The following is a 13,141-nucleotide window of genomic DNA, read 5'->3' as shown; positions in this document are numbered from 1 at the left end:
TTTTAATGGATGCTTTTCATTCTGTTTACCATGATATAAAGTAACCCTGACAGTAAGCTAGCTGAACTGTAATGGAGTGCACATAAACAGATGTCAAAGTAGGGCTCCAAAACCTTTATATAATGAATTAAGATGAAACTCACCCTTTTTCTATGTAGCATTTATTTCTATATTATATAAAACATGGACTAAAATACAAGCTCCCTCTGACTTTAGTTGAATATGTAGTTTCTTCTCTCAAAAAATGCTTTGTTGTGATGAGGTTTTTTGTGCAGGTTTCTGTGTTCTGGGTGTTCCTGTTCCATTCTCATTGTTGGTTTTTAACCTTGCAGAATGATCAGAAGGATTACTTTGTTTGTGGAGTCAAGCTTCCTAATTCTGAAGACTTTCAAGGTAGCTGCATGCTCTTAATTCAGTTGTTACAGTTGACGCTGCTGCTGAGCTTCATGGAATTAAGTAAACTGATAGGAATGACTTAGGATCCAAATGCCTGACTGAAAAGGGACTAGGAGTAAACTTATGCGTTATTTATTCCTAATTCCTGGTACAAAGGGGGTTACTGTTGACACTTAAAGTACCTCAATATTCCAAGACTCAATACTGGGACACTGGAGCAGGTTACCCAGAGAAGGCTCCAAGTCTCCATCCTTGGGGATGCTCAGAACCCAATGGGGCGCAGTCCTGCATAGCCTGCTGTAGCTGATCCAACACTGAGCAGGTTGGTAGGACTGTGCAGTTTCCAGAGGTGCCTTCCAAATGGAGGAATGCTGGATAATACTTGTCTGACCTAAAATTCCATTGTGGCTACTGGCAGTCCATAAACCTGGATGGGACATCATGCATGAATCCCCATTCAGTTTGCTGTAGGTGCTGGTGAACTTACCAAATAGATATCTTCCATAAGGAAGACTTTAAAGCTGGAGTATGTGGAGTATTTTAGAAGTCAGCTCCTAGTTTAACTGTAGTCATCCTGTTGCAGAAGCAAATATGTAATATACCTTCCGGTGTAACAGTTGTACAGGTTGATACCTGTACATGTACCTGCATGCAGTCATGTACAAATGTTTCACATGCCATTTGTTTGTATGAATGTTGAATGGCTTTAACCTGCCAGAGAGGAGACTGAGATGAGGTCTTAGGCAGAAGCTCTTCCCTGTGAGGGTGCTGAGGCGCTGGCCCAGGGTGCCCAGAGAAGCTGTGGCTGCCCCATCCCTGGCAGTGTTCAAGGCCAGGTTGGACACAGGGGCTTGGAGCAAGCTGCTCTAGTGGAAGGGGTCGCTGCCCAACCTATGGCAAGGTGGTGGAACTGGATGATCTTAAGGTCCTTTTCAACCCAAGCCATTCTGTGCCTCCAAGTTATGCTCTCAGAGCTCAATATGATTTCATGGTTGTGGCTGAACATCACTGTAAGCTTCTTGGAGGGTCCTCTGTACAGTTGATTTCACAGGACTCCTCTGTGCCTCAGAAAGGGTGATTCTCACATTGTTTATATTGGTGTGGTCACTTATAAAGAACTAAAATAGAGCAAATGGATAAGAAAAGCCCTCAGAGGCTGAAGGCTGTAATTTGAATTGCCAGACCTGTGTGTATTCCCCCTCAGGTGACACTTTAAGGTTGCAACCTTAAATGTCCAATTGAAAATGATACTTTAAACCAATGGGTTAATCTAAGTTCTTGCAGTTATTGGCAGAGAACAGATCTCATACCCTGGGGTTGGTGTCTCTCCAACTGATCTCACTAATGAATGGAGCTTGGAGGAATGCAGCTTTCCCTGACCCTGGTCATACATGTCAGCTCCATCTCAGACATGCAGAAAGCTTGAGGCTTCAGTTTTGTCTTGGGGATTTTGTTTTGCTTTTCCCATTTCTTCTCCACCCTCCCCTACTCAGCAAGTGTTGAAGAGTCATTTTTAGCTTTGAAAAGTGGAAAATCGGAAGGAGAACAAGTTAGCACCCATTTTCTAATGCTCTTTAATGGAAGAGGCAAATGCAGTGAAGTGCAAGCAACTGTAAACCAGCCTAAATTTCAGTCTTATACCTCTTCTTAAGTTATAACTTCTGACAGCTTCATTACTGTATTGTTCTCTGAGCAATAATAATATCTGAAGGGGGCTACAAGGATGCTGGGGATGGACTCTTCATCAGGGACTGGAGTGACAGGACAAGGGGTAACGGGTTCAAACTGAAACAGGGGAAGTTCAGATTGGATATAAGGAAGAAATTCTTTACTGTGAGGGTGGTGAGGCACTGGAATGGGTTGCCCAGGGAAGTTGTGAATGCTCCATCCCTGGCGGTGTTCAAGGCCAGGTTGGACGAGCCTTGGGTGCCATGGTTTAGTGTGAGGTGTCCCTGCCCATGGCAGGGGGTTGGAACTGGATGATCTTAAGGTCCTTTCCAACCCAAACCATTCTATGATGAACTTGCACTCAGCCTACACTTAGATTCAGTTGATTATTTAAACAATGGAATCTTTTTGTTCTTGACAGCAAAAGATGATGGAAGCATTGCCGTTGCCCTGGGCTACACTGCACACTTGGTGTCAATGATATCCTACTTCCTACAAGTGCCACTCAGGTATCCAATAATCCACAAGGGCTCCCGGTCTACAATAAAGGACAACATCAATGACAAACTGACGGAGAAAGAGCGAGAGTAAGTATGTTGTAAATATGCTTATGTCCTTTATCAAAACAGCAAAACCCCCTTGGAACAATTCTGGGTAGTCTGAAGGGACACAGAGTTTGAAGTTATTACTGCTTGACAGGCTGAGAAAGTTGGGGCTGTTCAGCCTGGGAAAGAGAAGCTGCGTGGAGACCTCAGAGCAGCTTCCAGTGTCTGAAGGGGGCTACAAGGATGCTGGGGATGGACTCTTCATCAGGGACTGCAGTGACAGGACAAGGGGTAACGGGTTCAAACTGAAACTGGGAAAGTTTAGATTGGATCTAAGGAAGAAATTCTTCCCTGTGAGGGTGCTGAGGCACTGGCACAGGAGAAGCTGTGGCTGCCCCATCCCTGGCAGTGTTCAAGGCCAGGTTGGACACAGGGGCTTGGAGCAAGCTGCTCTAGTGGAAGGTGTCCCTGCCCATGGCAGAGGTTGGAACTGGACGATCTTAAGGTCCCTTCGAACCCAAACCAGTCTGGGACTCTATGATTCTCTAAAACCCAGTGAAATTAATATTTTGTTTTAACACAGAGGATTTTAATCAACTGAAAATGAGCAGTGTAAGCTGTTCCCTACTATAAATCAACTTTATTCTCAACGAGGAGTGTTTAACTTGCTCTGTAGTCATTGTCTTTCAACACGTAGCTATGCTATTGTTATTGTTGTGCTACTAGGAAACAGGGTCCTGCTGTCCTTAATTTCACTCTCTGCATCCTTTCTCCTGTGTTTTTTGGCACTTTGCCTCTTTCCAACTGTCTTTGCACCTGTGTGCTCTAATGTTAAAGAAGCTGCAATTGTTGTTTAAGCTTTACTTTAAAGCCTGAAACCACAGAATTCAAAGGAACTCAGTGCTGACCATGTGTCAAGGCCAGCTCTGATTCTGTCTGTGTGTGGATGGTGCCTGGTTCAGGAGCTTTGTTATTCCGTAGGAAAGGTTTGAAAAAGTAGGAAAGGAAATGGCTGAGGGGAAATGCATTTGTGGAAAGGAGCTGTGTGTGACACAGAACCCCTCTTCTCTTTGGAAATACACAATCAAAGTATTACATTAATTCCTAATGGTCCAAATCAAGTTGGAAGGGTCTTACTGTGCACAGTTGACAGGATTGGGATGCTTGGAAGTGTCTGATTTCTCTTTGAAGCTCAGTGACCGTTGGCAAGCAGACTCTTGAGTTGAACTCACTGAGGTCTTCCTGTTCTGACACAATAGGACTATAGAATGATGTCTTACAAATGAATTCTGATACTATTTTAAGAACTTGTCCAAACACTTCCTGTGCAACTTCCCATGAATCTGGTTTGTTTCAGTGTAGTTCTCTTTGCATATGACCAGACTCTTTCCTGTCCATCACTTTCAGAAGGGTAGAACTTAGAACATTTCTATCTCTGCTCTTGGGAGACCTCACTTGGAGCATTGTGTGCAGTTCTGGTGTCCTCAACATAAAAAGGACATAGAGCTGTTGGAACAAGTCCAGAGGAGGCCACGAGGATGATCAGGGGCTGGAGCAGCTCCTGTATGGAGCCAGGCTGAGAAAGTTGGGGCTGTTGAGCCTGGAGAAGAGAAGCTGCGTGGAGAGCTCAGAGCAGCTTCCAGTGTCTGAAGGGGGCTACAAGGATGCTGGAGAGGGACTCTTCATCAGGGACTGCAGTGACAGGACAAGGGGTAACGGGTTCAAACTGAAACAGGGGAAGTTTAGATTGGATCTAAGGAAGAAATTCTTTACTGTGAGAGTGCTGAGGCACTGGAATGGGTTGCCCAGAGAAGCTGTGGCTGCCCCATCCCTGGCGGTGTTCAAGGCCAGGTTGGACAGAGCCTTGGGTGCCATGGTTTAGTGTGAGGTGTCCCTGCCCATGGCAGGGGGTTGGAACTGGATGATCTTAAGGTCCTTTCCAACCCAAACTATTCTATGGTTCTATGGTTCTATCTGGAAAACAGATTTCAGAGGAGTGGAGCTGCCTCTGTGTGGGTGTAGGAAAGATTAAACCAATTTCCTGTTGTCTGAGACAGATTGGAAGGTTTAGTCCTTCAGGCGGTAGCCTCCCAACCCCTCCTGACTTCATGTTTCATTTCACAGTAGGTTTCTGAAGAGGAGAAAGTTTTTAGCTAAGTCTCAGAATCCCTTTGGGGCCATTTCCTTGTGTTCTGCAACACTTTAGCCAGGATTAGCTCCTGCTGAGATCTTCTGTTCCCAGCTTTTGGAGAGTCAGTCCCGGCCATCTCTCAAAGGACTTGGCTAGCTATAGAAAACCTCCAAAGGCTTAACTTGCACTTTTCATTCCAAACTAATAGCTCATGTTTCTCACCTGCTCCTGAACTGAATTGAACACACCAATTAACAGCCATTAGCAAATGTCTTCCTTTCAGTCACCTGCCATTTAGCAGCTTTTCAAACTCCAGCCTCAACTGTTGAGTAACTGCAGTGAGGTTTTCTCTCTACTGCATCATGTTATGTGTTATAATAAAGCTGATTATTGACTGGGTTAAACGTTTCTCTTGGCCTTATACTTCTTTTGGACTCCAGGGTTGCCCTGAGATCCATATTGAGAGCTTCTAAGCTCTTTGGAGACTTCATAGCATTCTTCCAGTATCTGAAGGGGGCCTATAAGGATGCTGGGGAGGGACTCTTCATTAGGGACTGTAGTGACAGGACAAGGGGTAACGGGTTCAAACTGAAACAGGGGAAGTTTAGATTGGATCTAAGGAAGAAATTCTTTACTGAGAGGGTGCTGAGGCACTGGAATGGGTTGCCCAGGGAAGCTGTGAATGCTCCATCCTTGGCAGTGTTCAAGGCCAGGTTGGACAGAGCCTTGGGTGCCATGGTTTAGTGTGAGGTGTCCCTGCCCATGGCAGGGGGGTTGGAACTGGATGATCTTAAGGTCCTTTCCAACCCAAACTATTCTGTGATTCTATGATATTTCAGCTACTTTAGACAACAGCGTGTGCCTCCCTCCACTGACAAACAAAGATGTTTGCTGGATAAACCACCTACATTCTTTGGCATCATTCCTGCAGAGCTGAAGTCTCACACTTCATCACAGCCTCATAAACACAGGAAGAATGCTGGGATTAAACTATCTATGATATGTTTTGACACTGTCTGTCAAGCCCTGCATTTAATGCTTCTGGTAGTCTGCTCCCACCTTTTAAATAGCGAATAGCTTAGAATTTGGAGCAGAATAAGGATTGTTGTGTCTGGAGGGAGGCAGACTCTGTTGTTGCTGTTATTGTTGTAGTATTCCTCATATACTCTTCATTCAGTGCTGATACAAGCTAAACATCTCACAGGATCAATGCCTGCATGTTTCTGGCTGGAAGCTACTGAATCTCTTTAAATCATATCAGTTGTAATGTGAGTGCCGTGGAGCACACTCATGCCATCTGTTTGGGAGCCTTTGGGCATCTCTGACTTCAAAGCTATGCTCAGTTCCTACTTCTTGTAATTGAGATTTCATATAACATTTCTACAACCCACTGGTTGAATATTAAAGAGGAGAATGCTCATTTAATCATGGGATAGCTTTCTAAATCATGCTGCTGCTTGTCCTGTCTGAAAACCTTCTGGTGTCAGTAAATATAGGAATTATAGTATTGGAGAGGGGCTTTGGACAAGGGCCTGTAGGGACAGGCCAAGGGGAATGGCTTTAACCTGCCAGAGGGGAGACTGAGATGAGCTCTAAGGCAGAAGCTCTTCCCTGTGAGGGTGCTGAGGCGCTGGCCCAGGGTGCCCAGAGAAGCTGTGGCTGCCCCATCCCTGGCAGTGTTCAAGGCCAGGTTGGACACAGGGGCTTGGAGCAAGCTGCTCCAGTGGAAGGGGTCCCTGCCCGTGGCAGGGGTTGGAACTGGGTGAGCTTTGAGGTCCCTTCCAGCACAAACCAGTTTGGGATTCTATGAGTAAAGCAAAGATACCAAGACTTCTTCCAAATTACCTTTCTCCATGTGTTGTCTTTCCATTCAATGTGCCAAGCTGGATTCGCAGGTAAGTGGTGATGAGTGGTGCTGAACAGGCATATGGATAGTTTTGGAGTGTTTGAAATCACTTGTGGCATGAGTGTAGTTGAAAAGTGGTCCTTGCTACCATGGCCTTGCTCCTGCTCCAGTGAGTGTGAAAAACAGAGTTTCAGCTATAGTAGACTTAGTACCACAGTGCTAAGGTGGTTATTGCTTTGTGGCTGGTAACGGATAAGCCACTTGCCATGAAGCCATCTGACACAAGCAAGTGAAGAGTAACTTTTCCCTGCCATCAACATCTTCCAACTCACTCGAAGTCTTTAATCACATTTGGTACTTGAGCTGAGCTGATACAATGGCAGCTTGGGGAAGGAATCTTGGCAAACTCCGATCAGATGGAAGGAGATGGTTTGTTGAGAAATCTAATAGCTGTCAAAGCAGAGTTGAGTCTTTGTGGTAGATTGAGTGTGTGTAAAGTGTTGCTCGAAGAATGCTTGTTGCCATGAACTTATCTTGAACTGCATTATTACATCCCACATTCTTGAGGCTACTCCTCTAGAATCCTGGCTCGTTTTATTCTTGATCATCAAAACAATGCTTTTGCCTTCCTTGGGTCAGCAAATGTTACTGTGTGCAGATTAAGGATTACATCAGGTGTTCTTGAATGGATTTAGATGCTGTTAACACTGGTTCTGGGAACTAGGAGCTTTTACGTGCTCCTGGCCCAGGCTGAGAAAGCTGATTTTGGTTATTGCAGTAGATGAGACCACTGACCCCAGACATCTACAGCTAAGAAATGTTTCTGTGAAGACATATGAGTCTTAATTCACTCCCATTGGAGCACTAGACTCCTGCTGAGGTGATTTCTCTAAGCATGACTTCATTGCTCAAGAAGCAAGGACTTGACCTGTTTAAAGTGAATGCTCCATCCCTGACGGTGTTCAAGGCCAGGTTGGATGAAGCCTTGGGTGCCATGCAAGGTGTCCCTGCCCATGGCAGGGGGTTGGAACTGGATGATCTTAAGGTCCTTTCCAGCCCAAACCATTCTATGATTCTATGATAAGTGTCCTGTAGTTAAAAATGAAGCCTTCAGTGGCAGGGAGATGTGAAGCTGTGATAGGGAGGCTGGCTGCTCTGTCCTCACAGATAGTCCTTCCTTGTGATGGTTTGTATGTGGCAGGCCTTGAATTCAAGCTGGGATGTGTCATGGAAATGTATGATTGACCAAAGGTCATCAGGGTTACTCACTCCATGGATTGCTAGCTGTGTTCTGGAGGTGTTTGAAAACATTAATTGCTGAAGCAGTTCTGGTGTCTTCAACATAAGAAGGACATGGAGGTGTTGGAGCAAGTCCAGAGGAGGCCACGAGGATGAGCAGAGGCTGGAGCAGCTCCTGTATGGAGACAGACTGAGAACATTGGGGCTGTTCAGCCTGGAGAAGAGAGGAATCTCTTCCAGTGTCTGAAGGGGGCCTACAAGGATGCTGGAGAAGGACTCTTCATCAGGGACTGAAGTGATAGGACAAGGGGTGATGGGTTCAAACTGAAACAGGGGAGATTTAGGTTGGAAATAAGGCAGAAGCTCTTCCCTGTGAGGGTGCTGAGGCGCTGGCCCAGGGTGCCCAGAGAAGCTGTGGCTGCCCCATCCCTGGCAGTGTTCAAGGCCAGGTTGGACACAGGGACTTGGAGCAAGCTGCTCCAGTGGAAGGTGTCCCTGCCCGTGGCGGGGGTTGGAGCTGGATGATCTTAAGGTCTTTTCCAGCCCAAACCATTCTGAATTGCTGGCTGTATTATCCAGAACTGCCTCTTTGCTGTCTTTTCCCTCCATCCAGCCTGTACATATCGAAGCTATTGTAGGTTCTCCAAGAGCAAGGTCACAGCCGTTACACTTCTTAATAAGAAGATGGCAGCACTTCTGCTTTGCATTATCATCATCTTGAGCTATTCAGATAGGCATTTCGAAAACACGTTCCATGAAGTTAAACTGCCAATACGTATTCCTTTCCCAATAAACTAATTCTCTTTGTGTTGTGTAAAGCTTGAATGAGGATATGGGGGTTTTTTTCCCCTTGGCAGTCGGTATTTTTGTCATCAAGTTTGTTTTACAAGATTCTCTCCAGTTACTAAAACCCATGTAGTAACCAAATCTGAATTCATTTGTGATGCATCGCCGTGTTTTAATGTCAGCACTAACGAAGCAAAGTGCACGCTTGTAATCCTGCTTTTCCATTTGATCTCAGTGTTGTTCATCAGGTGGGGATCTTAGCTTCTTAGTTTAACACCCTTCCGATCATGCTGATGGCTGGCAGACTGGTTGGCTCTTCCTGGTAGGCAACTGGGCACCTAAAGGTCAGTGTGTGTCCTCCACCATCATTTGGTAGCTTGATCTCAAAGGTTATGAGGAATATTGCGTTGCGGCTCTGTAGCTGAGAAGTGTGGTGGTGATGGCAGTTTTCTACCATTGCATTTTAGTTGTGGTCTTTCCAATAGGCACTCGAGCTGCTTGTCTGCTATGTAACATCAGTGCCAGTCTCTGCTCTGAAGCTTGTACAGCTGTGGGGCAGCTTATCTTGAGAAGAAGATGGGCTTTGAAGCTGGGCTTTGCTGCTGCAAACCTCATGAAGGTTAACAAGGCTGACAAGAAACCTAGAAAGGGGCTTTGGACAAGGGCCTGTAGGGACAGGCCAAGGGGAATGGCTTTAACCTGCCCGAGGGGAGACTGAGATGAGCTCTTAGGCAGAAGCTCTTCCCTGTGAGGGTGCTGAGGCGCTGGCACAGGGTGCCCAGAGAAGCTGTGGCTGCCCCATCCCTGGCAGTGTTCAAGGCCAGGTTGGACACAGGGGCTTGGAGCAAGCTGCTCCAGTGGAAGGGGTCCCTGCCCGTGGCAGGGGTTGGGACTGGATGAGCTTTAAGGTCCCTTCCAACCCAAACCAGTCTGGGATTCCATGATTCTGTGTGCCTTGCTCATCTATTGGCGTGTTGGGTGTTGTGGTGCTTGTTGTTCTTCATCAGACTACTTTTCCTAATACCCACTTGGAAGCATCCTTGGGAGCAGTGATTTCAAGGGACCTGGCTTGGACAATGGGAGCCCTTCTCACTTAAAAGCCTTTTAAGGTTTGCATTCTTCTGGTGCAGAAAAGTCCCAACACTGTTAAATAACAAAGGCTTTCTGTGGCTACAACATTCCTTTACAGTGAGCAAACAGGATGTGGTTTGTGTTGGAGGGAAGACACCAGCTCCTTCCACCCCTGCCTGCCCCCCTTGCGGACCCCCATAAGAGCTGAAGTTGAAACAACTCAAACTTCAGTAAATGTTTAGACCATGTTCTTGTCCGCTCCTCATACTTCAGCCTTTATCAAGCAAGAACTTGTGACTTTTTCAGGTCATTATCTTATCTAGTTAGTTCTGTCCTCATATAGGGTGTCCTATCCATGGGCTTAAGCTTGAAATCCATCATTCTCTAAACTGCCCTGGTTTTTGGTAGTGTTGTGTGAGGCACAGTTGTTCCCTGCATCTGATGGATGACTCTGCTATCACACCAGTGACTGCTACAGGCACAGAAATGCATCAGCTCTTTATCTATACAAGAGTGAATAATTGGGTTTCAGCTGCGTTCTGCCAAGTCCTGCTCTGCAGTCATCTCCCTGCAGCCATTCTGCTTATTGGCCTTGGAAATAAGGAGTGAAGGAGAAAACCACAGCGTGTTTGTTCTATCACAAATCCAGTGCATGAAGTTGGGCAGGAAGTAGCAAAGGTGCTTCAGATATGGTGGTACTGGCTTCATTTAGTCAGTGGACTGAGTTTGAGATCTTCAGTGAACTAATAGGTGATGTCTTGATGTCCAAGTGGAGACCAGTGATGAGTTCTGTTCCTCAGGGATCAATATTAGGACTGGAGATATTGAGTGTCTTTGTTGGAGACCTGGGCAGTGGGATCAAGCACCTTCAGCACGTTGGCTGATGACACCGAGCTGTGTGGTGCAGTGACGCTGGAGGGAAGGGATGGGATCCACAGGGACCTGGACAGGCTGGAGAGGTGGGACCGTGTGAACCTCATGGAGTTCAACAAGGCCAAGGGCAAGGTCCTGCCCCTGGCTCGGGGCAACCCCAGCACAAACCCAGGCTGGGGGAGACCGGATGGAGCAGCCTGAGGAGAAGGACTTGGGGTGCTGGGTGAGGAGAAGCTCCCCATGACCCGGCTTCAGTGAGCGCTTGAGCCCAGAACCCCCCCGTGTGCTGGGTGCACCCCCAGAGCGTGAGCAGCAGCTCAGGGAGGGGATCCTGCCCCTCTGCTGTGCTCTGGGGAGACCCCCCCTGCAGCCCTGATCCAGCTCTGGGGCAGCAGCACAAGAGGGACGTGGAGCTGCTGGAGCGAGGCCAGAGGAGGCCATGGAGCTGCTGCGAGGGCTGGAGCAGCTCTGCTCTGGAGCTAGGCTGAGAGAGCTGGGCTGGGTCAGCCTGGAGAAGAGAAGGCTCCTGAAGGGGAGACCTTAGAGCAGCTCCAGTGCCTAAAGGGGCTGCAGGAAAGCTGGAGAGGGGCTTGGGACAAGGGCCTGTAGGGCCAGGCCAAGGGGCATGGCTTTAACCTGCCCGAGGGGAGACTGAGATGAGCTCTTAGGCAGAAGCTGTTCCCTGTGAGGGTGCTGAGGCGCTGGCCCAGGGTGCCCAGAGAAGCTGTGGCTGCCCCATCCCTGGCAGTGTTCAAGGCCAGGTTGGACACAGGGGCTTGGAGCAAGCTGCTCCAGTGGAAGGGGTCCCTGCCCGTGGCAGGGGTTGGAGCTGGAGGAGCTTTAAGGTTCCAATCCAAACCAGTCTGGGGTTCTGGGATAATTAAGTGTTCTTAAAACAGCGATGTCCTTGCTGTTAATTCATCTTGCAAAGCCATGTATATGAGCAGTCTTTCTGAACTTTTCCATCACTTTGCAAATTAAGGTTTTCTAACACAATTCCAACCAGGTTTGGAATTTGACTTACACTTGCCAAAGGGGATGTAATATCCTATTTAACTTGTGCCACGCTTCAGCCTGTGGAAAACAGTTAGCCGTGATGTGCAAAAATCATTATTTTCCTGACTGCTTCCCTAAAGAGCTTTCTGAAGGAGAGATTAAACTTGGAGACTTTTAATATAATTTGGGGTATGGCAGAAGCCTGAACAGAAGAGAAGAAGAGATCTAAACCAGATGGTGGGATACCAAAGTAGAAGCAGGTGAAAGCAGTTAAAAATGAAGCAATTCCTGAAGCTTTAAAAATAGCTTGTATTAAAGACAGGCGGTTATAGACAATAAAAATGGGCCACCAATCTATTGGCCCATCTGGGATTTTTCTGCATCCAGAGGAGTCCATAAATCCCAGCACACAACAATAAATGTATTTGGACTCGAATTCAGAAGAGATACTTGAGGTCTGTAATAAATGGATGGAATATAAGGATTCTTTCAGCTTTCCCTAACAGTTCCCATCTGCCTGCACTGAGAAGAGTGATTTACTGCATGTTCATCAAACACTGAAGTTCTGGTGTAAAACAGCTAAAGATTAGTTGAAGAGATAAAGTTAAATGAGATCTCAATGGCTGATAAGTCCTTGTCTAAGGTCAGCTGAAAAAGGTAAGAAAGAGATGTTCTTAGTGGTAAGAGTACAATACTTAACAACTTTACACATAAATTGTGCTATAAGACAGGTTTTGGTTGGAGATGCCGTAGTAGCAACCATCCTGCCCATGCTGTCCTATCAAAACCAGTGCTTTAGTGTGTACATTCAGGTCACTAAGAGCTGGGTTACAAGCCTTACTTTTATTAAGTAGTAACTAATACTTTTTATAAGGGGGAAATAAAACACCAAACCTGATTGAGTCAAGCTGGAGACACCTCACCTTGAACTGTAAGTATGGAAAAGCCTTGCAAGAGGCTTTTTCTACCATGTACTCCTGAGATTACTCAGACTTTCAGCAGCAGAGGAGCGTAAGCTCCTTTATTACACCTTGAATCATAGAAAAGAAGGCTGAAATCAACACTGGAAAGTAATTTAGACAATCTTCTGCATCAAGGAATAGTGAAGTTTATGTAGAGGGAGGTGTTATGGCTGAGATAAGAGACGTTTAAACTTGCCTTAGCGGTGATATCTTTGCCTTCTTTGTGCCTGTAGCTGTTATGATCATAGGATGACCTGCTTGTACCTGGATGAACAGGTAGTTTCAGCATCACGGAGTGATGGTTGGTGGTCTCATGGGGCACTTTGCAGCCTTTGGATTGGGTTGCTGCAGAGATGCCATGGGATCTACTTCCAGCAGAAGTGTTGTCAGGCTCCCAGACAGGTACAGGTGGCAAAGGCATTCATCAAACCTCCTGTCTGCTCATCCTGCACTGCCCCAGACCGCAAATGTGCTTGAGCAGATTCAGAAATACATCTTGAGCTGAGAACTGAAGTTTGCCTTGATTTAACCCTGATATTTCTGTTGCATCTTAATGAAGGACTCTTCATCAGGGGCTGTAGTGATAGGACAAGGGGTGGTAGGTTCAAACAACAGGGGAAGTTCAAGT

The 13,141-nt window shown here is 46.5% G+C and overlaps 1 protein-coding gene across 4 annotated transcripts in view; it reads left to right on the top strand.

Moving 5' to 3' along the window:
- UVRAG (UV radiation resistance associated) overlaps window positions 1–13,141 on the top strand; it is an 86,625-nt gene that overhangs the window by 39,868 nt on the left and 33,616 nt on the right. For all 4 annotated transcript variants that reach the window (XM_080613879.1, XM_080613881.1, XM_080613880.1 and 1 more), the window contains 2 exons: window positions 333–393; window positions 2,486–2,651. In XM_080613879.1, coding sequence (XP_080470005.1) covers window positions 333–393; window positions 2,486–2,651 — 227 coding nt within the window. The remainder of the gene's footprint in view (window positions 1–332; window positions 394–2,485; window positions 2,652–13,141) is intronic.

Source organism: Psittacula echo, assembly GCF_963264785.1.
Source record: "Psittacula echo genome assembly, chromosome: 3".
NCBI classification, from domain to species: domain Eukaryota; kingdom Metazoa; phylum Chordata; class Aves; order Psittaciformes; family Psittacidae; genus Psittacula; species Psittacula echo.
This window is presented reverse-complemented; position numbering and strand designations above follow the sequence as displayed.